Source organism: Oncorhynchus keta, chromosome 19 (genome assembly GCF_023373465.1).
Source record: "Oncorhynchus keta strain PuntledgeMale-10-30-2019 chromosome 19, Oket_V2, whole genome shotgun sequence".
In the NCBI taxonomy this organism is placed as follows: Eukaryota; Metazoa; Chordata; class Actinopteri; order Salmoniformes; family Salmonidae; genus Oncorhynchus; species Oncorhynchus keta.
This window is the reverse complement of record NC_068439.1, coordinates 75,564,272-75,591,079: the sequence shown is the minus strand read 5'-3', so window position 1 is coordinate 75,591,079 and position 26,808 is coordinate 75,564,272. Positions and strand designations below refer to the sequence as shown.

The following is a 26,808-nucleotide window of genomic DNA, read 5'->3' as shown; positions in this document are numbered from 1 at the left end:
CACTGTATTTGATGAGCGGATACCATAACTCCATTTGGGTGTGGATTGCCTGTATATTCATTCGTTAAAATTGGTGATGTACGTTTTTGTTGAAATATGCTGACTTGTTTACGTTTGCACCAAATAGGTCAGTGTATTCAGGCACGACTCCAACCACTACCCCACCCCACCCCATTATCCATTCAACCATATGTAACAGGATCCTTGTCTGCCACGGTCGACTCGAGATTCAAACCAGTGTTCCCAACCATACAGCATACCCATGAATCCACTGACATTAGCACTAGCCTGGGGTCGGCCAGTATTTTAGGTTTCTGGGAAGGTGTCATCAGTGAGCGACGCTAACTTAGCCCAATATGCATCCTTTCCATTGTTGCCTGCATACTCTTGTCCCATGAGCATTAATATGACAGAGAAGGAAACACTAACACACTTCACTCTAGAAAGTTTGCTTCCTCCCATGAGGACCAGAGGTGAGGAAAACAAGTATTTCTTTCTCTTTCTCTTCCACTTTTTCTTTCTTTCTCTCGCTCTCGCTCGCTCTTTCTTTTTTCTTTTTCCTTTTCATATTTGTGTGTGTGTGTGTTTGTGTGTGTCTACATCACCAGCATGTGTTGAATAGATGAGAGAAAGTAGTCCCCAAGGAGCAGGTTGTCTGATGTCAGACTGAGGAAAGGCTTGATTTACAGGGAGTAAGGGAACAGGAGACCTCCCTCAGTGAGCCACCAGGGAAGCGTTGCAGGCATTGAACAGAAGGGGGGCACTAAACGATAACCCGTGATCAAGCAGGAAATCCAACTAAAACATATTGATATTAGTATCTTGCTTTACTTGGGGGGGGGGTGTAACCTATTTGAGGTTGTGGACAGGTGTCTTTTATACTGATAGCAAGTTCAAACAGGTGCCATTAATACAGGTAACGAGTGGAGGACAGAGGAGCATCTTAAAGTAGAAGTTACAGGTCTGTGAGAGCCAGAAATCTTGCTTGTTTGTAGGTGACCAAATACTTATTTTCCACCCATAATTTGCAAATAAATTCATTAAAAATCCTACAATGATTTTTCTGGATTTTTTTCCTCGTGTTGTCTGTCATAGTTGAAGTGTACCTATGATGAAAATTACAGGCCTCATCTTTTTAAGTGGGAGAACTTGCACAATTGGTGGCTGACTAAATACTTTTTTGCCCCACTGTGTATAGGTGTGTGTCCTCTTTTGGGGATGTGTGTGTTTGTGCCCGTTTGTGTGTGTGTGTTCCCATGTGTGTAGGTACCTATGTTTGTGTAAGTAAATTGGTACAGTACATACTATAAGGTAAACCTTGAGATTATGTGCATCTGTTGAATAACACATTTTGTGTATTTAAGAAGGATTAGGTAAGTGTTTTTTATTTTTTTATTTTATTGAATATTCTAAACAAACAATATACTTGCAGTGAAGCTGCTCAAAAACTACATCACACCAGTCATCCAACAACTACATCCAAAAAAATAATAATATGCCATTTAGCAGACGCTTTTATCCAAAGCGACTTACAGTCATGTGTGCATACATTCTACGTATGGGTGGTCCCGGGAATCGAACCCACTACCCTGGCGTTACAAGCGCCATGCTCTACCAACTGAGCTACAGAAGGACATCACACCAGTCATCCAACAACTACATCACACCAGTCATCCAACAACTACATCACACCAGTCATCCAACAACTACACCACACCAGTCATCCAACAACTACATCACACCAGTCATCCAACAGTCATCCAACAACTACATCACACCAGTCATCCAACAACTACATCACACCAGTCATCCAACAACTACACCATACCAGTCATCCAACAACTACATCACACCAGTCATCCAACAACTACATCACACCAGTCATCCAACAACTACATCACACCAGTCATCCAACAACTACACCACACCAGTCATCCAACAACTACATCACACCAGTCATCCAACAACTACATCACACCAGTCATCCAACAACTACATCACACCAGTCATCCAACAACTACATCACACCAGTCATCCAACAACTACATCACACCAGTCATCCAACAACTACACCACACCAGTCATCCAACAACTACATCACACCAGTCATCCAACAGATTCCCATTCAGAGCGACACACAGAAGCATCCAGGGTCAATGCCCTGCTCAGGGGCATGTTGACCGATCTACCAGCAGGACAAAAAACGTGAACCCGAACCCTCCAAGGTCCCCCCAGGAAAATAACAAATACAATTCATTCCATTCCCCACCCCCAATAACCCCCCAATGCACCAGCAACCAAGAGAATGAACTAAAGAGAAAAAGACAGAAGAAAACGGCAAACAATAATGCTAGAAATAACATTTAAATACATTTCAAACAACAGACATCAAGGACAACTTAAATCGTAACAGCAATTGTATATGTTTGTGTGCATGTCTGGCACTATTACATGTATGTGTGTGTTCTTGTATGTGTACAAACACCTGCATGGCATCAGCCTCAGGCAAACCGGCCTTAGCTGTAAAAACACTGCCACTTAGTGTCATTCAAATGTACTTTTCACTGTTTTATTTAGACTTTTTTTTAAATATATATTTTTTAACCTTTTATCTTTGACCATCATTCTATCTCCCACACAGCAACTCCCCTCCCATTTGTCTCCAATTCCACATACCAAACGAGAAGGAAATCGAACTAAAACATATTGATATTAGTATCTTGCTTTATTTCGTGGGGGTGTAGCTGTTTAGATACTAACAGTGTGGAGTGGTGTGTGTTGGATTTAGAAATGAAAGTGTAAATAGACGGCTGAACATTCTGAGCTAATCCTCCATCTGAGGTCTGATCTGCTTTTCTGATTATACCTTGACTGCATTTCAGATCAACTGGAATCTAACACGCCTCCACCACAGCCTAGTTTACACTTGTTTGTACGTACCTGCCCGAATGTGTGTGTGCCCTTTGTGTGTGTGTGTTTGTGTAAGTAAATTGGTACAGTACATACTATAAGATAAAAGTTGATCATGTGCATCTGTTGGATAACATGTTTTGTGTATTTAAGAAGGATTAGGTGGGTGTGTTTTTGGACAAGGGGGAATTTTGCACACGTCATTGTGTAATGAACTATTCCAATGAAGATTTGCATTCGAAGATGAACACCGAGACGAATGTACATGCCCCCGCCGACCTGTGTGTGTGCGCTTGTAAACAATAAGCTTTTGTTTAGTTTTATCTAACCTCAATTCACCAGACTGAACAATGTTGTGTGCTTCAAAAACCTGTTTTGGGCCTAGATTATGGTACAACGAAACTCAAATGTTTAGACAACCGTCATGATGTGCGGCGTGGTTGGAGCATCTCTCGTCTCGCTGGTGTTCTCTGTTCACCTCGTATGATCCCTTTGACCTGAGTTGACCACTTGGGTTAAAGCACGTAGATCTGTTATTTATCCTCGTTGAGTGTGCTATAATGTCTGCAGATGGTTGGACTGCATCCCATTCCCCGGAGGATTAACAAAATGCAGCATGTTAAGCATAACATCACAGATCTAGTACAAAGCCCCTCTCTGACGCTTGCTTACACTGAGTAAAGCGGATACCTTTTGCGTTCGCTTGCGCCAAATTGGAAGCTGACTGTTACGTGGTGCTAACAGCGTTATTTTGGTCAACCTGCATGATGATTACTGTCTTTTGTTCGGTGCGTTTTGAACTGCTAGACAAAAACGAGACATGTCAGATTTCACCATGCTGTTCACTCACACCCTCTAGTGGATGGATGACTAACTGTCACACACACACACACACACACGCACACGCACACGCGCACCTCCACCTAACCGGAATGACTATGGAAGTGCTGCAACTGGAAGCTGGAGGGTCTCTGAGTATTTATTTTAGCACAAAGTGGCATATCAATACACAAACACACACACTTATGCTGTCCCTTGCATATGTTATATTGTCTCATGACCAAGTTCAGATGTCAAAATAATCGTTGAGGTTTTAGTTATGAGATCAACCCAGAACCTAAAATAATGCCGACTTGTCAAGCAGTTTGCAAAAGGGTCTATTTGCTCCTTTGTGTATATACAGATTTCAGTCTACGGACGAATGTAAAAGCCTGACCATAACATAGCAGGTCCTGACCATAACGTAGCAGGTCCTGACCATAACGTAGCAGGTCCTGACCATAACGTAGCAGGTCCTGACCATAACGTAGCAGGTCCTGACCATAACGTAGCAGGTCCTGAGCATAACGTAGCAGGTCCTGAGCATAACGTAGCAGGTCCTGAGCATAACGTAGCAGGTCCTGAGCATAACGTAGCAGGTCCTGAGCATAACGTAGCAGGTCCTGAGCATAACGTGGCAGGTCCTGAGCATAACGTAGCAGGTCCTGAGCATAACGTAGCAGGTCCTGAGCATAACGTGGCAGGTCCTGAGCATAACGTGGCAGGTCCTGAGCATAACGTGGCAGGTCCTGAGCATAACGTGGCAGGTCCTGAGCATAACGTGGCAGGTCCTGAGCATAACGTGGCAGGTCCTGAGCATAACGTGGCAGGTCCTGAGCATAACGTGGCAGGTCCTGAGCATAACGTGGCAGGTCCTGAGCATAACGTGGCAGGTCCTGAGCATAACGTGGCAGGTCCTGAGCATAACTTGGCAGGTCCTGAGCATAACGTGGCAGGTCCTGAGCATAACGTGGCAGGTCCTGTCAATCATCATCCAGAGAATGGTACAGTAACTACAGTATGAATTTTCAAAACATACTTAAATGGCGTTTCACACAGTTTCTCAGAATAATTTGTTATTTATGTTTGAACTTTGACATGTATTGGTTAGATACAAACAAATAATATAGAGACAATCAGGGTAGATAAAAAATAAAAATAGAGGCAATGAATCAAAAAAAGTATTTAGGTAAATAGGCTTTATTAGTCAAAGTAGAAAAAGTAAAGAAATTAGTGTGTGTGTGCGTGTGTGTGTGGCGCTCACTCGGGCTGTTCAAATGTTCAGTGATGTGAAAAAAGGAGGAGGGACGGAAAAAGAAAGGCTTGAAGGAGGGGCGGGAGGGGAGAAGTGATCTGGCATCTGCAGTTAGGGGAGAAGTTTCTGTCTGGCAGACTTTCACCCCCAATAGAGGACAATAGGAGAAAAAAAATTGACATTAGTTTAATCAGGATGGAACTTTGCTGTCTGTATTATTAGCTCTTTCAGGATATTAATGTCATTAGTGCTAACTTCGGGGACTAATTCTGAGCTAGAAAACCCATAACTGTTTTGAGGCTCCCTAATGCACAAAAAAACTATTTTACATTGGTTTTAAATAAACCTTAACCCATTTCACTACCTCAGAAGTATCAGTGCTACATTTACCTTCATGTTGTCTGATTCTGGCAGTTAATTTGCACCCTTCAAGAGGATCTACTTTGTAATAATATATGAAATGCTCAAATGACGCATACGTATTCAACAGGAGGTCGAACCCTGAGAATCGTACCTGTTTTGGATAGGGTTGGGTGTTGGACTGCTCCATCTTCTGTTGCCTCTTGGCCTGCTTCTTCTGGGACTTTTCCCTTTGGCTCCTCAACCATTCCTCCTCTACCTTCTTTCGTTCTTCCATTGCCATCAGCAGCGTGGCCCTTTTTTTCTGCTCAAACATAGCACAGGTCATGCCTCGGTCTAAATTGCCTTTGATGACCAACTGGTCCCCTTTCTTTTCCTCATTTACTAAGGTCTTCTTGATCTTTGTCTCGTGGTTTGGTCTTACTGTTTTGTTCAGCCAGTACACCGCCCTTCTGCACTTGCTGTGTTTGAACGCTTTTTTTCCTGCCTCATCTTGGAAGTCCTTGTCCTCTTCGTCACTGGTCTCGGTCTGGAGGCTTGAGCAATCTGAGCCCTCTGGGTTCTCTTCTTCCTCTCTCGCTTCATCTTCATCCACCAGGAACTGTTTGTGATTTTTCTTCAGTTCCACAATGATCTTCTGACGTTCGATCTCAAAGGCCTCGGCCTGAGCCTTCTGCTCAGCTTCCTCGGCCTGAGCCTTCTGCTCAGCTTCCTCGGCCTGAGCCTTCCGCTCAGCTTCCTCGGCCTGAGCCTTCCGCTCAGCTTCCTCGGCCTGAGCCTTCCGCTCAGCTTCCTCGGCCTGAGCCTTCTGCTCAGCTTCCTCGGCCTGAGCCTTCCGCTCAGCTTCCTCGGCCTGAGCCTTCCGCTCAGCTTCCTCGGCCTGAGCCTTCCGCTCAGCTTCCTCGGCCTGAGCCTTCCGCTCAGCTTCCTCGGCCTGAGCCTTCTGCTCAGCTTCCTCTGCCTGAGCCTTCTGCTCAGCTTCCTCGGCCTGAGCCTTCTGCTCAGCTTCCTCTGCCTCCTTGAGGAGCCTCTGCTTGGCATCTTCAATCTCCGACGAATGGACGATCCTCTCCTTGTAGGCAACATCTACATCGATCCATTCGTTGTCATCAAGCTCAATGTCCATCACTATACATTGAGCCTCGGCAGCCATCTCAGGCTCTAAATCCTGGTTGGGCTCCGGAGCTTGGTCAGTCTGGGTCTGGAGCCAGGACTGTGGTGTGAGGTCGGCCCGGGGCCTGGGCTTGCACACGATGAGTCCCTGGGGCTCTGCCGCAGCCTGATCACCCTCCACCTGTTGCTCTGTCAGGCTCTGGGCTCTCATTTTCTCAATCACTTTCTGTCATTCAAAATGTTAATACTAAATTAACAACAATTGCAATTACGATCTCTATTCGGCTATTCAATAATAATCATCATAATACTCATGTAAAGTCATTGTTATTGTCATCATATAACATCATCATAATCTTGGTCATAATGTCTGCCTTGCCTGCCATCTTAGCATCTCAGACGGTTGTTGATGCTCTCTTCCAGCTTTCATGATCCTCGTCTGTCTCAGCTGGAGATCATAGTCTTTCAGGTTTTGCTCCTCCTTGAACCACTCAATTTCAGCATTTTTCTTCCTCTCAATCTCTTGAATAGCTTCCTGTAGTCGTCCTTCAAACTCCTCTTCCATATTCTTTCTAAGGTGCATCTCTATCTTCCTTTTGATTTGTTGGAGTTTCTCCAGCTGTCCTTCTTTCATCTTCCGTAGCTCTTCCTCCAACTCTGTCCTTCTGTTGGTCTCCTCCTGGATCATGGTCCTGGCCCTCTCAACCAGCTGAGTCCTTTTCTCTCTCTCTTTCTTGACCGTATTTTTGCACCTCTCCAGAAGGCTTTGCACGGCCTCCTGAGCCTGCTCTGCTTCTTCCTCCTCCATCCGGCGGAGCTTATCTTTCAGACGCTGATTCTCCGTCTCTCTCTCCTCCCACCTGCTCTCCATTTCTTTATGGAGTACGATATTGCACCTCTCCTTGGTGCTCTCTGCTCTCTTTGACCCATCCTCTCTTTTATCCGTGAGTCCTCTCTGACCTTTGACCCTTAGGTCAGGACTGCTCGATTCATTTGCCATTCTTCTAGCAGGAGTAACAGAACATGTACAGTACCAGTCAACAGTTTGGACACGCTTACTCAAGGGTTTTCCTTTATTTTTGTTATTTTCTACATTGTAGAATAATGGTAGATGACCTGGCCTCTACAATCACCCGACCTCAACCCAAGGTGGATGGTTTGGAATGAGTGAAGGAAAAGCAGCTAACAAGAAAATAGTAAAAATAAAGAAAAAAGCTTGTGTGTCAACTTTTGACTAGTACTGTAAATACAACACTCTCATAACATATAGGCTTAATACACCATTCACACAAGACACATCCCATGTATCTCCATAGAGAGAGGATGCAAAGAACACAATCATCACCAAGAGCCTATGAGCAGTTCTACAGTATGCATGTACGAATAACGAGCCCCACCACTAACCTAAACTTTGACATCTGTGACCACACCCACATATTCTGATTGGTTCATTCCTCATATGAATCCTTTGCTTTAAGATGCAGTTTCTTTACACTAGCCATTGTTCCCCTAAACCAACTATATTACTTTACAAGAAGTTTAATTATTAAAACATGTAATGTAACCACAATGCTCTCTGTTTCCTATTTATCCAGTAGTGGAGTTTTAGTAAGACATTGAAGACATGTCTACTCACCACCATCCAGTCACTCCAGCTAACTGTCTGTGACTGAATCAGTAATGGATTTGGGATTTTGTGTTTGACCTCATGACGCATTGTGATGTCATTCTAATGTCATGCCTACGCTGACCAGCTGAGCATCACAATAGAGTCCTGTATTCTGCCCCATTGAATTATATAGAAAACCATTTCATAGGATTTGTATCCAGTGCCACCTTAACAGTTAGGCCTAATCAGAGACAAACACTTGCCTGCTGTACTGTATACACATATACAGAAAAAAGGTAGCTAGTGATTTAAAAACTATAAATATATATTTGTAGTTTTTAAATCACTAGCTACCTTTTTTCTTATTTTAGTCACTGGTGAAAGTTATAGGCAGTTATCTGAATATTTGCAATAAAGAGTGAATAAAAATCCTCATATAAAACAGACTATGGTTGTGCACTACCAGACTGTATAGTGCACTACCTTTGACCAGAGCCCTGTGGGCTGTCCCGGATAAAAGGTAGTACACTATTTAGGAGAGAGGGTGCCATTTGGGACACAGCGTTAAGGTATTACTGAAGTCAGATGAAGGTACTTACCAACGCATAGAGATCAGATTGTATTGCTCTTAAGAATCCTAATTCTATGTACCAACGGCCCTCTGTCACTCTACTGAATCAGTACTGGTGGATTTGGGCTTTTATACCCTTTCCTGCATTGTGATGTCATGCCTATGTCTATAATGTCATGCTTAGTGACACACACGTCCAACATCACTACTCTGGACGGCTCTGACTTAGAATATGTGGACAACTACAAATACCTACGTGTCTGGTTAGACTGTAAACTCTCCTTCCAGACTCGCATCAAACATCTCCAATCCAAAGTTAAATCTAGAATTGGCTTCCTATTTCGCAACAAAGCATCCTTCACTCATGCAGCCAAACATACCCTTGTAAAACTGACCATCCTACCAATCATCGACTTCGGCGATGTAATTTGCAAAATAGCCTCCAATACCCTACTCAATAAATTGGATGCAGTCTATCACAGTGCCATCCATTTTGTCACCAAAGCCCCATATATACCCACCACTGTGACCTGGTCACCATAGCATCACCCACCTGTAGCATGCGCTCCAGCAGGTATATCTCTCAGGTCACCCCCAAAACCAATTATTTCTTTGGCCGCCTCTCCTTCCAGTTCTCTGCTGCCAATGACTGGAACGAACTACAAAAATCTCTGAAACTGGAAACACTTATCTCCCTCACTAGCTTTAAGCACCAACTGTCAGAGCATCTTACAGATTACTGCACCTGTACATAGCCCACCTATAATTTAGCCCAAAAAACTACCTCTTTAATGTATTTATTTTGCTCCTTTGCACCCCATTATTTTTATCTCTACTTTGCACTTTCTTCCACTGCAAATCTACCATTCCAGTGTTTTACTTGCTATATTGTATTTACTTTGCCACCATGGTCTTTTTTTGTTGCCTTTACCTCCCTTATCTCACCTCACATTGTATATAGACTTATTTTTCTACTGTATTATTGACTGTGTGTTTTGTTTTACTCCATGTGTAACTCTGTGTTGTTGTTGTATGTGTCGAACTGCTTTGCCTCATCTTGGCCAGGTCGCAGTTGTAAATGAGAACTTGTTCTCAACTTGCCTACCTGGTTAAATAAAGGTTAAGAGAAACATTCCACCGTTAGCCATACTCCTACACAAATGTCTCTTTCTGCAATCCAGTTTTCCTGTATTTCTGTCCTCCCTCATTTCTTGTGTTACAGTATTATCAGACTGCATATACATGTCAAAGACAGTGAGATGTCCCTGATACATTCCCATCCTTTTGTTTCTCATAGAAACAGAATGCAAACACCACAGAGATACGTGATGAAAAGTCTGACAAAAGTACAAAACAAAATCATGTATTTTATTTAACTAGGCAAGTCAGTTAATTAAGAACACATTCTTATTTTCAATGACTGCCTAGGAACAGTGGGTTAACTGCCTTGTTCAGGGGCAGAATGACAGATTTGTACCTTGTCAGCTCAGGGATTCGAACTTGCAACCTTTAGGTTACTAGACCAACACTAACCACTAGGCTACCCTGCCGCCCCATATGCTTGAGGTACTATCTATATGTGGCTCCGAAGTACCCATTCTTACCAAGTCATTTATACCAAATAAATCCCTGTGGTGATTGGACTTTAAAACAAAGCGTTGTGATTTGATAGGTGTCCATAGCGCTTTGAAAATACGGGGGGAAAATGTAGCGTACCTGGGTTTTTAAGACTAGGTGTGAGCATGTTTCATGAACAAGGTGCTAGTTAGTTAGACTCTATTTAGTAGATAGTGTGTGGACCTAAAATGCTCATTGCTGAAAAGTGGAAAGTCCATACTAAAATGTAGGCATAAAAGTAAATGAATCCACTTTTTTTTTTCGTTTGAGACTTTTGCGTCATGATGTAGTCAGGTGAATTGTGACTATCTGCCTTGCAGGACTACCTGGCCCACATCATCGACCAGGCAGACCTACCCATTAGACCAGAACAGGTGTGTGCCCTGTTTGGAAACATCGAGGACATTTACGAGTTCAACAGGTGAGCCACTGACTAACTCATTTCTCTTATCCTTGTGAGGATGTAATGAATTACTGTACGAAGTAGTGAACGACTGAATGAATGAAAGAATGAGTGAGTGACTGTTTTCCCCAGTACAGTTACACACGGATTAACACCATTTACATTGTCACGGCAATTCTATTGAACTATTGATGAAACAATTGTGTCCTTAACACAACACAAGTAAGGATTCTCAGAGTCAGTCACGTTCATTCAATATTTACAAGAGGAGAATTTCAGAATTAATGTGCCTGATTTGATGGGTGAAATTGCTCTAATGAAAATGTTGATTGCTGCGCTTGGAAGACCACATTTACAATTATGGATTTGATGTTGGCGTTTACGGCACACGTTAACACACGCATGCGCCTGCAACAGACAGACGTTAACACACGCATGCGCCTGCAACAGACAGACGTTAACGCACGCATGCGCCTGCAACAGACAGACGTTAACGCACGCATGCGCCTGCAACAGACAGACGTTAACGCACGCATGCGCCTGCAACAGACAGACGTTAACGCACGCATGCGCCTGCAACAGACAGACGTTAACACACGCATGCGCCTGCAACAGACAGACGTTAACACACGCATGCGCCTGCAACAGACAGACGTTAACACACGCATGCGCCTGCAACAGACAGACGTTAACACACGCATGCGCCTGCAACAGACACACGTTAACACACGCATGCCTGCAACAGACACACGTTAACACACGCATGCGCCTGCAACAGACAGACACACGTTAACACACGCATGCGCCTGCAACAGACACACGTTAACACACGCATGCGCCTGCAACAGACACACGTTAACACACGCATGCGCCTGCAACAGACACACGTTAACACACGCATGCGCCTGCAACAGACACACGTTAACACACGCATGCGCCTGCAACAGACACACGTTAACACACGCATGCGCCTGCAACAGACACACGTTAACACACGCATGCGCCTGCAACAGACACACGTTAACACACGCATGCGCCTGCAACAGACACACGTTAACACACGCATGCGCCTGCAACAGACACACGTTAACACACGCATGCGCCTGCAACAGACACACGTTAACACACGCATGCCTGCAACAGACACACGTTAACACACGCATGCCTGCAACAGACACGTTAACACACGCATGCCTGCAACAGACACATGTTAACACACGCATGCCTACAACAGACACATGTTAACACACGCATGCCTGCAACAGACACATGTTAACACACGCATGCCTACAACAGACACACGTTCTTTGCACGTCTCGCTCCAGTAGACAATGAAACAGCATATTTACTCGGTTACACTTTTGTGTCAGGCTACCACTCTCATCATTTGTCTTCAATGGTTTTGTACACCACAGTTGGTTCATGGTGCCGGGGAGCAGTTTACAGAAGGCCCGCCTGTGTTGACAGTGGTCCTTTGTGCACTGAAAGGCCCAATTGTATTAGTGTGTCAGATCTAGAGCCAGAGACCCACAGAGGCCTATCAGAGCAAGAGAGAGATTTGGGTTGCAAGTGAACAGGGGCCAAGTCCTGTGTTTAGGAAAAATAAATAATTTAACCACACTGCCTCCCAAAACAATGTCTGTGGGCACACACACATACAAATAGCTACTCTCTCGTCCTCTTATTCACTGAAGCATCTGAACACCAAAAGCTGTGTGCTAAAGATAGCTGGCCTCATGACCAGTAACGTCACCACACTCCTACTGTTTGTTAGTGGTGGGTCGTGTCCAGGCTACCCAATGCTATCCTACAGTGCCTGAGATTAGAGAGTCCCATCTATGCTCCAGCATCCACAACAATGTTTGTTAGTGGTGGGTCCTGTCCTTTTTAACTTTGATTTACGATGACATACAATACTCCCTGAAGTCGAAGATGGTACACCGGTAGCCTCCCCTTTCCCCTACTACTGCAGTAGCACATATGACGTCTGACATTAAGTAAGCACAATGAAAATGGCCTTGTGCTTTATATTCATTGGCCACACGACATGTTTTTTTCCCCAATGTCCTCTAACGAAAGTCATCCATGTTCGCCCCAGGGTCACTGGAATAAAACACAAAACCCACGCTGTAGTATTTCAATGAGGTGTAGCACCAAAATAAGCATTTTCAAGCCCTGCCTATGGAGAATAAGTAGGATCATTCAGTAGCACCTTTAGTCAGGGTCACTGTTCAGAGGCCTTTGTACACAGTAGAGTACATCCTCTAACAACTTTGGTTGTGTACTGTATATAAGTATTGCAACGAGCCAGCAAATCAAGATGGATATCTGTTCCGTTTTAGGCAGACTGGTATAGATGATAAACTCTATGAATTTCATTGCACAGTGACACTTCCTACCTAATTATTATTTTGTAGAGTGGTGGCTCATAAGAAAGCACCTGAAATAAAGTGTGTGTGTCTGGAATTTGTGTGAAAAGGGATTGAGAGGCTTGCACATGGAATATTGGTGCTCACTAGCCTCGTACCACCATCCTGATCTGGCGAGCTTACATTCTGTTTCTCTGTTTCTCGATAGCAGTATCGTCATGTTTTTTCCAGGGCAAAAATGTAAACGAAGCAGACCGAACTCTTTGGTCCTTTAACAACCCGCTGTATGTAAAATATTGTGTTATGCTGTAGCTTGGAAAGTAAACACATGTGACTCTGGATGACGACATGATGATGTTTGTTTCCAACATTAGGGCTGTTTTCCTAAAGAAGTTAAATCCGCTTCATGTTTTGTTTCCTTGCCTTAATGCTAATGAGTATTGCGATACTGGTATCGTCCCGGCCCTACGGTTATGTTATAGAAGTATACCTACACATCTTCTCCCAACTGACAGTCAAGGGATGGTTGATGACTTGAAGTGTCATGTTATTTTGTGGATCTCACCCTACAACCAAAGGGCATCCTGTCTGGAACAAAGTAACTCTGTTGATTCCTGTGTTGTTCTAACTCCTGGTTAGAGATAGAAAAGCCATTTGTCCTGTTGGCGTGGTTACTGGGTGAATCTTATTTAACCCCATAACGGTTGGTTTGTTCAATTATGTACTGATGGTGTGTTTCCCCCTCAGGGAGAAAAGAGATATGAGCTGTTCTGTTCTGAGGTGTGATTGGCCTGAAGCTCTTTACCTGTCTGCTTCTTCACCATCGATGCCCAATAGCTGTACTTCAGAGTGTAACTGGTGCTCATCAGGAATTTATCTTCATCTTTTACCCAAATTGTCCCTGTAACATTTAAGGTTCATGCATCCCATTTTAAAGGGAGATCATGGTTCATGCTTCCCGTTTTAAAGGGAGATAATGGTTCATACTTCCCATTTTAAAGGGAGATCATGGTTCATGCTTCCCATGCTAAAGGGAGATCATGGTTCATACTTCCCATTTTAAAGGGAGATCATGGTTCATGCTTCCCATGCTAAAGGGAGATCATGGTTCATGCTTCCCATGCTAAAGGGAGATCATGGTTCATGCTTCCCATGCTAAAGGGAGATCATGGTTCATGCTTCCCATGCAAAAGGGAGATCATGGTTCATGCTTCCCATGCAAAAGGGAGATCATGGTTCATGCTTCCCATGCAAAAGGGAGATCATGGTTCATGCTTCCCATGCAAAAGGGAGATCATGGTTCATGCTTCCCATGCAAAAGGGAGATCATGGTTCATGCTTCCCATGCAAAAGGGAGATCATGGTTCATGCTTCCCATGCAAAAGGGAGATCATGGTTCATGCTTCCCATGCAAAAGGGAGATCATGGTTCATGCTTCCCATGCAAAAGGGAGATCATGGTTCATGCTTCCCATGCAAAAGGGAGATCATGGTTCATGCTTCCCATGCAAAAGGGAGATCATGGTTCATGCTTCCCATGCAAAAGGGAGATCATGGTTCATGCTTCCCATGCAAAAGGGAGATCATGGTTCATGCTTCCCATGCAAAAGGGAGATGGTTCATGCTTCCCATGCTAAAGGGAGATGGTTCATGCTTCCCATGCTAAAGGGAGATCATGGTTCATGCTTCCCATGCAAAAGGGAGATCATGGTTCATGCTTCCCATGCAAAAGGGAGATCATGGTTCATGCTTCCCATGCAAAAGGGAGATCATGGTTCATGCTTCCCATGCAAAAGGGAGATCATGGTTCATGCTTCCCATGCAAAAGGGAGATCATGGTTCATGCTTCCCATGCAAAAGGGAGATCATGGTTCATGCTTCCCATGCAAAAGGGAGATCATGGTTCATGCTTCCCATGCAAAAGGGAGATCATGGTTCATGCTTCCCATGCAAAAGGGAGATCATGGTTCATGCTTCCCATGCAAAAGGGAGATCATGGTTCATGCTTCCCATGCTAAAGGGAGATCATGGTTCATGCTTCCCATGCTAAAGGGAGATCATGGTTCATGCTTCCCATGCTAAAGGGAGATCATGCTTCCCATGCTAAAGGGAGATCATGCTTCCCATGCTAAAGGGAGATCATGCTTCCCATGCTAAAGGGAGATCATGCTTCCCATGCTAAAGGGAGATCATGCTTCCCATGCTAAAGGGAGATCATGGTTCATGCTTCCCATGCTAAAGGAGATCAGATCATGCTTCCCATGCTAAAGGGAGATCATGGTTCATGCTTCCCATGCTAAAGGGAGATCATGCTTCCCATGCTAAAGGGAGATCATGGTTCATGCTTCCCATGCTAAAGGGAGATGGTTCATGCTTCCCATGCAAAAGGGAGATCATGGTTCATGCTTCCCATGCAAAAGGGAGATGGTTCATGCTTCCCATGCTAAAGGGAGATAATGGTTCATGCTTAAATGGAGAGATAATGGTTCATGCTTCCCATGCTAAAGGGAGATCATGCATGCTTCCCATGCTAAAGGGAGATCATGGTTCATGCTTCCCATGCTAAAGGGAGATCATGGTTCATGCTTCCCATGCTAAAGGGAGATCATGCTTCCCATGCTAAAGGGAGATCATGCTTCCCATGCTAAAGGGAGATCATGGTTCATGCTTCCCATTCTAAAGGGAGATCATGGTTCATGCTTCCCATGCTAAAGGGAGATCATGGTTCATGCTTCCCATGCTAAAGGGAGATCATCATGCTTCCCATGCTAAAGGAGATCATGGATCATGCTTCCCATGCTAAAGGGAGATCATGCTTCCCATGCTAAAGGGAGATCATGCTTCCCATGCTAAAGGGAGATCATGCTTCCCATGCTAAAGGGAGATCATGCTTCCCATGCTAAAGGGAGATCATGCTTCCCATGCTAAAGGGAGATCATGCTTCCCATGCTAAAGGGAGATCATGCTTCCCATGCTAAAGGGAGATCATGCTTCCCATGCTAAAGGGAGATCATGCTTCCCATGCTAAAGGGAGATCATGCTTCCCATGCTAAAGGGAGATCATGCTTCCCATGCTAAAGGGAGATCATGCTTCCCATGCTAAAGGGAGATCATGCTTCCCATGCTAAAGGGAGATCATGCTTCCCATGCTAAAGGGAGATCATGCTTCCCATGCTAAAGGGAGATCATGCTTCCCATGCTAAAGGGAGATCATGCTTCCAATGCTAAAGGGAGATCATGCTTCCAATGCTAAAGGGAGATCATGCTTCCAATGCTAAAGGGAGATCATGCTTCCAATGCTAAAGGGAGATCAAACTCAATGCTAAAGGTTGAAGATCATGCTTCCAATGCTAAAGGGAGATCATGGTTCATGCTGTCCCCTGATTGTTTGCTAAAGGGAGATCATGGTTCATGCTTACCAGTGGTTGTGGATGAGTAAGTTTTGGTTTGCCCATACTGCCTCTACCAATCTGTCACTGTGGTAAAACCCATGTCCTAAATAACTCATGTGTCTGGGTTTATGGCTAAACTCTGTGATAGGGCAAAGGCGTGATGTGAAGACAGAGGCCTGTGTCTGTTTAGGGCACCAAACTGACATCTGTCTGTTGTTGTCCCCTGATTGTTTAGTCTTATCGGGGGACTGTTTTTGCTACTCCAGTGGTTGTGGATGGTAAGTTTTGGTTTGCCCATCTGAAGTGGCTGTGTGTCTCGTGTGGTAAGGCATGGCGTGATGTGGCGTGAGGTCTGGGTTTGCTGTGTGTCTCTCGTGGTAAGGCATGGCGTGATGTGGGGTCTGAGTTTGCTGTGTGTCTCGTGTGGTAAGGCATTCTGTGGCGTGAGGTCTGAGTTTGCTGTGTGTCTCGTGTGGTAAGGCATGGCGTTCTGTGGCGTGAGGTCTGGGTTTGCTGTGTGTCTCGTGTGGTAGGGCATGGCGTGATGTGGCGTGAGGTCTGGGTTTTGCTGTGTGTCTCGTGAGGTGGTTGGGCATGGCGTGCATTCTGTGGCGTGAGGTCTGAGTTTGCTGTGTGTCTCGTGTGGTAAGGCATTCTGTGGCGTGAGGTCTGGGTTTGCTGTGTGTCTCGTGTGGTAAGGCATGGCGTGATGTGGCGTGAGGTCTGGGTTTGCTGTGTGTCTCGTGTGGTAAGGCATGGCGTGATGTGGGGTCTGGGTTTGCTGTGTGTCTCGTGTGGTAAGGCATTCTGTGGTGTGGCGTGCGGTCTGGGTTTGCTGTGTCTCTCGTGTGGTAGGGCATGGCGTGATGCGGCGTGCGGTCTGGGTTTGCTGTGTCACTCAAATCAAATTGTATTTGTCACATACACATGGTTAGCAGATGTTAATGCGAGTGTAGCGAAATGCTTGTGCTTCTAGTTCCGACAATGCAGTAATAACCAACAAGTAATCTAACTAACAATTCCAAAACTACTGTCTTATACACAGTGTAAGGGGATAAAGAATATGTACATAAAGATATATGAATGAGTGATGGTACAGAGCAGCATAGGCAAGATACAGTAGATGGTATCGAGTACAGTATATACATATGAGATGAGTATGTAAACAAAGTGGCATAGTTAAAGTGGCTAGTGATACATGTATTACATAAGGATGCAGTCGATGATGTAGAGTACAGTATATACGTATGCATATGAGATGAATAATGTAGGGTATGTAACATTATATTAGGTAGCATTGTTTAAAGTGGCTAGTGATATATTTACACCATTTCCCTTCATTATTAAAGTGGCTGGAGTTGAGTCAGTGTCAGTGTGTTGGCAGCAGCACTCGTGTGGTAGGGCATGGCGTGATGTGGCGTGCGGTCTGGGTTTGCTGTGTCTCGTGTGGTAGGGCATGGCGTGATGTGGCGTGCGGTCTGGGTTTGCTGTGTCTCGTGTGGTAGGGCATGGCGTGCGATCTGGGCGTGGTAGGTCTGGGTTTGCTGTGTCTGGGTGTGGTAGGACATGGCGTGGTGTGGGTGTGGTAGGACATGGCGTTTGCTGGTCTGGGTGTGGTAGGGCATGGCGTGAGGTCTGGGTTTCTGGGTGTGGTAGGGCAGGCATGGCGTGCGGTCTGGGTTTGCTGTGTCACTCGTGTGGTTTGACATGGCGTGCGGTCTGGCTGTGTGGTAGGGACATGGCGTGCGGTCTGGGTTTGCTGTGTCTGGGTGTGGTAGGACATGGCGTGCGGTCTGGGTGTGGTGGACATGGTAGGGCATGGCGTGAGGACATGGCGTGCGGTCTGGGTTTGCTGTGTCTCGTGTGGTAGGGCATGGCGTGCGGTCTGGGTTTGACATGTGTCGGTCTGGGTGTGGTAGGGCATGGCGTGCGGTCTGGGTGTGGTAGGACATGGCGTGCGGTCTGGGTGTGGTAGGACATGGCGTGCGGTCTGGGTGTGGTAGGACATGGCGTGCGGTCTGGGTGTGGTAAGGACATGGCGTGCGGTCTGGGTGTGGTAAGGACATGGCGTGCGGTCTGGGTTTGCTGTGTCGGTCTGGGTGTGGTAGGACATGGCGTGCGGTCTGGGTGTGGTAGGACATGGCGTGCGGTCTGGGTGTGGTAGGGCATGGCGTGCGGTCTGGGTGTGGTAGGACATGGCGTGCGGTCTGGGTGTGGTAGGACATGGCGTGCGGTCTGGGTGTGGTAGGACATGGCGTGCGGTCTGGGTTTGCTGTGTCACTCGTGTGGTAGGACATGGCGTGCGGTCTGGGTGTGGTAGGACATGGCGTGCGGTCTGGGTGTGGTAGGACATGGCGTGCGGTCTGGGTGTGGTAGGACATGGCGTGCGGTCTGGGTGTGGTAGGACATGGCGTGCGGTCTGGGTGTGGTAGGCATGGCGTGCGGTCTGGGTTTGCTGTGTCTCTCGTGTGGTAGGACATGGCGTGCGGTCTGGGTGTGGTAGGACATGGCGTGCGGTCTGGGTGTGGTAGGGCATGGCGTGCGGTCTGGGTGTGGTAGGGCATGGCGTGCGGTCTGGGTGTGGTAGGGCATGGCGTGCGGTCTGGGTGTGGTAGGGCATGGCGTGCGGTCTGGGTGTGGTAGGACATGGCGTGCGGTCTGGGTGTGGTAGGACATGGCGTGCGGTCTGGGTTTGCTGTGTCTCTCGTGTGGTAGGACATGGCGTGCGGTCTGGGTGTGGTAGGACATGGCGTGCGGTCTGGGTGTGGTAGGACATGGCGTGCGGTCTGGGTGTGGTAGGACATAGGGCGTGCGGTCTGGGTGTGGTAGGACATGGCGTGCGGTCTGGGTTTTCTGTGTCTCTGGGTTTGCTGTGTGTGTTAGGACATGGCGTGCGGTCTGGGTCTGGTAGGACATGGCGTGCGGTCTGGGTCTGGTAGGACATGGCGTGCGGTCTGGGTGTGGTAGGGCATGGCGTGCGGTCTGGGTGTGGTAGGACATGGCGTGCGGTCTGGGTGTGGTAGGACATGGCGTGCGGTCTGGGTTTGCTGTGTCTCTCGTGTGGTAGGACATGGCGTGCGGTCTGGGTGTGGTAGGACATGGCGTGCGGTCTGGGTGTGGTAGGGCATGGCGTGCGGTCTGGGTGTGGTAGGGCATGGTGTGCGGTCTGGGTGTGGTAGGGCATGGTGTGCGGTCTGGGTGTGGTAGGACATGGCGTGCGGTCTGGGTGTGGTAGGACATTTAAGCGTGCGGTCTGGGTTTGCTGTGTGTCTCAGGGTGTGGTAGGACATGGCGTGCGGTTTGGGTGTGGTAGGGCATGGCGCAATATATTTGCAAAAGGTCTGTATAATTTGCCATTTGCTGTGTCTCTTTGTGGTAGGACATGGCGTGCGGTCTCCTATTATGCTGTGTGGTAGGGCATGGCGTGCGGTCTGGGTTTGCTGTGTCTTGTGTGGTAGGACATGGCGTGAGGTCAGTACTGTACCAACTACCCAAAGTGGTAGTGGGCATGGCGTGCGGTCTGGGTTTGCTGTGTCTTGTGTGGTAGGAAAAATGGTTGACCGCCTCATTACTGCCGGAACAGAGCAAATGGAATGACATCAAACCCCTGGAAAGCATGTGATACCAGGACAGCCCGTCCTGGTGTGCCACCAACCTCCTGTGCTTCTGGGTTTGCTGTGTTTTCAACCCGTCCAGAGATAGGACATGGCGTCCGGTCTCAAATGAAATGGTGAGAAACATGGCGAATATGATCATATTGAAATGGGTAATTGGGGGACATGGCGTGCGGTTGTGGTAGGACATGGCGTGCGGTCCAGTTTCATCTGGACATGGCGTGCGGTCTGTGTGGTAAGGACATGGCGTGCGGTCTTGTGGTAGGACATGGCTGCGGTCTGGGTTCCATCTGTTCTGTTTGTGGTACTGACCGGTCCTGTGTCTCCATCTAGTTCAGTGTGATTCGAACTCCCAACGCTGGAAGATTGTCTCTCTACCCATTTCCCTGTGATCATGGCTCTCGACGCTCCAAAGCAAACAACTTTGGGCCTGAAGACCAGATGGACACACAACAATATTTAACCACATCTCTTTTTCTAGTATTGATTATGAAATGTAGCATTTCAGGGAGTTGTCAACAAAAGCCTGAAGTAAATGCTGCTTTGGTTTGTGTGATTGAAATGTACAGCACTACGATATCTGCAATATATTTGCAAAAGTCATACCTGTATAATTTGCCATTTGATGTAACCAGGCCTCATCTTTGATCTCTGACCTCTGTGTTGCAGTGAACTGTTGCAGTCCTTAGATATGTGTGACAACGACCCTGTTGCCATCGCTAGGTGCTTCGTCATGAAGGTTAGTGCAATTCTAATCCTATTATGCTGTGCATGATTCTCTATGATTCTCTCTCTCCATCTAGTTCTGTTTAGAGTTTGACCTGGTCCAGTGCTCCAAACCAGTACTGACCCGGTCCTCTCTCCATCTTTTGGTTGATAAACACTCCCTCTCCATCTAGAACAGTATTGAGACTAGTTCTGTTTCTGTATAACCTGGTTTTTTCTGTTTCAGAGAGAGTATTTTGAGATCTATACACAGTACTGTACCAACTACCCAAAGTAAGTGAACTCTCTTAGCTGGCCAGTGTACCTGGCGCATGTGCAGCTTTTACTGGCTCAACTGTTCACAGAAACAGACTGAGCATGTGAAGATAACCATGGGGGGGGGGGATGTCTGCTACTGACACCTAGTGGTAGAAAGTATACTCTGTTTGCTGTGCTGTTACACACAAAAAAGTTCTACAGAAAAATTGGGTTGACCGCCTCATTACTGCCGGAACAGAGCAAATGGAATGACATCAAACCCCTGGAAAGCATGTGATTGATACCATTCTGCTCCAGTCATCCCCACGAGCCCGTCCTCCCCTATTAAGGTGCCACCAACCTCCTGTGCTTCCTACACACCTACTAGTTGTGTTTTCAACCCACTCCAGAGATATGTACAAATTGTAGTCCATTTTCTCAAATGAAATGGGTGAGAAACAAAAAGGATGAATATGATCATATTGAAATGGGTAATTGGGGGAACATATGACACATATTGAATTGTAGAGTTAAGTGTGGAGATGTGCACCAGTTTCATCTGTTCACATAACGAAGTGTTGTGTGCAATTAATCAATCATTGTCCAATACTTTCATCTAGACTCTCATTCTGTAGTACTGACCTGGTCCTCTCTCCATCTAGTTCTGTTTCTGTAGTACTGACCCGGTCCTCTCTCCATCTAGTTCTGTGGCTGTAGTACTGACCCGGTCCTCTCTCCATCTAGTTCTGTAGTACTGACCTGGTCCTCTCTCCATCTAGTTCTGTTTCTGTAGTACTGACCTGGTCCTCTCTCCATCTAGTTCTGTTTCTGTAGTACTGACCTGGTCCTCTCTCCATCTAGTTCTGTTTCTGTAGTACTGACCTGGTCCTCTCTCCATCTAGTTCTGTTTCTGTAGTACTGACCTGGTCCTCTCTCCATCTAGTTCTGTTTCTGTAGTACTGACCCGGTCCTCTCTCCATCTAGTTCTGTTTCTGTAGTACTGACCCGGTCCTCTCTCCATCTAGTTCTGTTTCTGTAGTACTGACCCGGTCCTCTCTCCATCTAGTTCTGTGGCTGTAGTACTGACCCGGTCCTCTCTCCATCTAGTTCTGTGGCTGTAGTACTGACCCGGTCCTCTCTCCATCTAGTTCTGTAGTACTGACCCGGTCCTCTCTCCATCTAGTTCTGTAGTACTGACCCGGTCCTCTCTCCATCTAGTTCTGTGGCTGTAGTACTGACCCGGTCCTCTCTCCATCTAGTTCTGTGGCTGTAGTACTGACCTGGTCCTCTCTCCATCTAGTTCTGTAGTACTGACCCGGTCCTCTCTCCATCTAGTTCTGTAGTACTGACCCGGTCCTCTCTCCATCTAGTTCTGTAGTACTGACCCGGTCCTCTCTCCATCTAGTTCTGTGGCTGCTCTGACAGACTGCATGAGGAACAAATCCTTGGCCAAGTTGTTCCGGGAGCGGCAGGCCTCACTAAAACGCTCCCTTCCCCTGGGCTCCTACCTGCTCAAGCCTGTACAGAGGATCCTCAAGTACCACCTATTGCTTCAGGTACAGAGATGGGATCAGTTTTACCTTTTTAGATCATAATGAATAAGATGTATATGGACAGGGGGGCGACCTGATCCTAGATCAGGGCCAATGTCCACAAAGCGTCTCAGAGAAGAGTGTTGATCTAGGATCAGTTTAGCCTTTTTAGATCACAATCAATACAATTATTTCGACAGGTCCTAGATCAGCACTAATACTATTGGATTACAGCCTGTTGAGAGGCTCATCAAGTATCACAGTTGCTCCAGGTAGTTGCTCCAGGTAGTTGATCCAGGTGCTCCAAATAACCACCAAAGGAATGCCCTGCCATAGCATCCTGATTCAAATACTTTTAAAATGCATGAATGCATCTTTCCTTCCTACCCTCCCTTGAAGTTATCACTGATCTGACAAACATTGATAGGTGTAAAGATGGGTTTCCACTTCATAGATTTCCCTTATCCATCCATGTCAGATCAGTAATTACTCTTGAGGATGGGAGGAAGAAAGGATGCATTTTTGAAGGAACCAACTCGTGTTCTCCAAAGCAGCTTGAAATTATTCAGATATATTGACAGCGTAGGTTCAACTTCTTACTAGAACAAACAGAACATCTCTCACTAAAAAGCCATGTCTGTGGGAAGTGCACTAGTTTAAATAACTATTGTGTTCCTTCTGCAGGAGATAGCCAAGCACTTTGACCCACAAGAGGAGGGCTATGAGGTAGTGGAAGAAGCCATCTACACCATGACAGGCGTGGCCTGGTACATCAACGACATGAAGAGGAAACACGAGCATGCCGTTCGACTGCAGGTTAGCAGACGCCTCCTTCATGCAAACAAACACGCAAACATCCATATAAACATATTCTGAGACAATTACGAAACGATTGCCACACAGAGCTGAACAGACGCCTCCTTCATGCAAACCCTAACACAAACATGCAAACAACCATATATACATATTCTGAGACAATTACGAAACGATTGCCATACAGAGCTGAACACAAACACCCTGTGTAATCAATGTGAATAAGCCCCTCACACATGAATAAACATTTAAACCCACTGGTCGTCTGTCTAATCCTGATTTTACATTTTTTTTTTATTTTATCTTTATTTAAGTAGGCAAATCAGTTAACAACTCATTCTTATTTTCAATGACGGCACAGTGGGTTAACTGCCTGTTCAGGGGCAGAACGACAGATTTTTACCTTGTCAGCTCGGGGATTCGATCTTGAAACCTTTCGTTTACTAGTCCAACGCTCTAACCACGAGGTTACCTGCAGCTATCCTGTCTCATGTTGTGCTGTTATTACATTTCATTTAGGCAGGTCAGGTCCGTGCATGTGAAGAGGCTCTGTCCCAAATGGCACATCATATCCTATAGTGCATTACTTTTTCACCAGAGGCCCCTAGGGGTCCTGGTCAAAAGTAGTGCACTATAGAGGGAATAAGGTGCCATTTGGAACACATCCCAATGTTCTGAACATCAATTACAAACCCTCCATGGTTCTCCTCTCTTGTTAAACTAGATTGAGTGTACAACATTTCTGACCAGAGACAACATGGCACAGCCAACCCCGGGAGACCCTCACAGAGTAGCCGTCGCAGGGAAATACATGGGAGCTTGTCGTCAAAGGCCGTGTAAAAATAAACAGCGACTACATTGTGTTCTTAGGACTAATTTCTCATGGGGCCAGTTATTTACTGGTCATTGGAATATATTTGTTTATCATGTGCAGTTAGGCTTGATTATGTATTTAACTCTGTTTGGAGGATCTATTACCCGTAAACTATAGTGCCTTTGGAAAGTATTCAGACACCTTGACTTTTTTCACATTTTGTTATGTCACAGCCTTATTCTAAAATGGATTCCATAAATTAAGGTCTTCAACAATCTACACACAATACCCCATAATGACAAAGCATTATTTTAAAACAGGTTTTTAGACATTTTTGCAAATGTATTAAACATAAAAATAAACATATTTACATAAGTATTCAGACCCTTTGCTAGGAGACTCGACTTTTAGCTCAGTGCATCCTTGTTCCATCGATCATCCTTGAGATGTTTCTACAACTTGATTGGAGTCCATCTGTGGTAAATTCAATTGATTGGACATGATTTGGAAAGGCACACACCTGTCTATATAAGGTCCCACAGTTGACAGTGCATGTCAGAGCAAAAAACCAAGCCATGAGGTCGAAGGAATTGTCCGTAGAGCTCAGAGACAGGATTATGTCAGAGCACAGATCTGGAGAAGGGTACCAAAACATTTCTGCAGCATTGAAGGTCCCCAAGAACACAGTAGCCTCCATCATTATTAAATGGAAGAAGTTTGGAACCACCAAGACTCTTCCTAGAGCTGCCCCCTGCCAAACTGAGCAATCGGGGGAGAAGGGCCTTGGTCTGGGAGGTGACCAAGAACCCAATGGTCACTCTGTCAGAGCTCCTCTGTGGAGATGGACAACCATCTCTGCAGCACTCCATGAGTAAGGCCTTTATGGTAGTGGCCAGACGTTAGTAAAAGGCACATGACAGCCCGCTTGGAGATTGCCAAAAGGCACCTAAAGGACTCTGACCATGAGAAACAAGATTATCTGGTCTGATGAAACTAAGATTGAACTCTTTGGCCTGAATGCCAAGTGTCACGTTTGGAGGAAACCTGGCACCATCCCTACGGTGAAGCACGGTGGTGGCAGCATCATGCTGTGGGGATGTTTTTCAGTGACAGGGACTGGGAGACTAGTCAGGATCGAGCAAAAGATGAACAGAGCAAAGTACAAAGAGATCCTTGATGAAAACATTCCAACAGGACAACGGCTTAAAATCAATTGTTATTGGTCACATACACATATTTAGCAGACGTTACTGCGGGTACAGTGAAAGGCTTGAGTTCCTAGATCCTACAGTGCTGTAGTAATTCACAACAATACACACATCTGAAAGCAAAATAATGTAATTAAGAAATATATCAATATTAGGTTGAGCAATGTCAGAGTGGCATTGACATTTTTCTTTATTTTTTAACCTTTATTTAACTAGGCAAGTCAGAAGAAATTCTTGTAATAACGGCCTACCGTGGCACAGTGGCCAACTGCCTTGTTCAGGAGCAGAATGACAGATGTTTACCTTGTCAGCTTGGGGATTTGATCCAGCAACCCATTCGGTTACTGACCCAACGCTCTAACCACTAGGCTACCTGCCGCCCCAATACAGTAGAATGGAATACAGTACATACCTACGAGATGAGTAAAGCATTATATAAACATTATTTAAGTGTTCAAAGATTCCAATTCTATGTATATATAGCCTCTATCAAGTCAAATGTTATTTGTCACATGCAGATGTTAATGTGAGTGTAGCGAAATTCATGTGCTTCTATTTCCCGACAATGCAGTAATATCTAACAAGTAATTAACAAATACACAAAACTATCTTATACACACAAATGTAAAGTGATGAATAAGAATATGTACATACAAATATATGGATGAGCGATGGCTGCGCGGAATAGGCAAGATGCAGTAGATGGTATAGAATACAGTATATACATATGAGATGAGTAATGTAAGATATGTAAACATTATTAAAGTGGTGTTTTTTAGTGACTTGTGACCTTTTATTAATAAGTCAATTTATTAAAGTGGCCAGAGATTTGAGTCTATGTTGGCAGCAACCTCTCTATGTTAGTGATGGCTGTTTAACAGTGATGGCCTTGAGATAGAAGCTGGGTTTTTTTTCACCTTAGAAGCTCTAAGGTGCAGGGTTGCGTAACCAGGCGGAAGCCGGCTAGTGATGGCTATTTAAGTCTGATGGCCTGTTTTTGATTCTCTCTGTCCCAGCTTTGATGCTCATGTGATTGTTGTCCTTGATTATCTTTTTGGCCTTCCTGTCATTTCCTTCCTCCTCTGACGAGACTTCACTGCTCAAAATACCCTCTAATATACCCCCAACGATCCCCCCCAAAACACCCCCAACGATCCCCCCCAAAACACCCCCAACGATCCCCCAAAAATACCCCCAACAATCTCTCAAAATACCCCCAACGATACAAAATACCCCCAAAACACCCCCAACGATACAAAAACACCCCCCATCAACCTGGCTAAACTCAATACCCCTATAAATACACACCTTCAAGAAACACCCTTGAGCATTTTGGGGAAATGAATTGCTTAACATTGTTTGTGCCACAATTATACCTTTTTCACCCTATGATGTCTATTGCTGTTGGGTGTTTAATAAATAGGTGCTCCTTCATCACCTCATCTGT

General features: G+C 45.6%; 1 protein-coding gene across 4 annotated transcripts in view; it reads left to right on the top strand.

Annotated features, from left to right (window-relative positions):
• The window catches only part of LOC118398858 (pleckstrin homology domain-containing family G member 3), a 124,578-nt gene that overhangs the window by 74,154 nt on the left and 23,616 nt on the right, over positions 1 to 26,808 (top strand). For all 4 annotated transcript variants that reach the window (XM_052471313.1, XM_052471311.1, XM_052471312.1 and 1 more), the window contains 5 exons: positions 10,575 to 10,675; positions 20,701 to 20,770; positions 20,984 to 21,030; positions 22,400 to 22,550; positions 23,211 to 23,342. In XM_052471313.1, the coding sequence (XP_052327273.1) occupies positions 10,575 to 10,675; positions 20,701 to 20,770; positions 20,984 to 21,030; positions 22,400 to 22,550; positions 23,211 to 23,342 (501 nt within the window). The remainder of the gene's footprint in view (positions 1 to 10,574; positions 10,676 to 20,700; positions 20,771 to 20,983; positions 21,031 to 22,399; positions 22,551 to 23,210; positions 23,343 to 26,808) is intronic.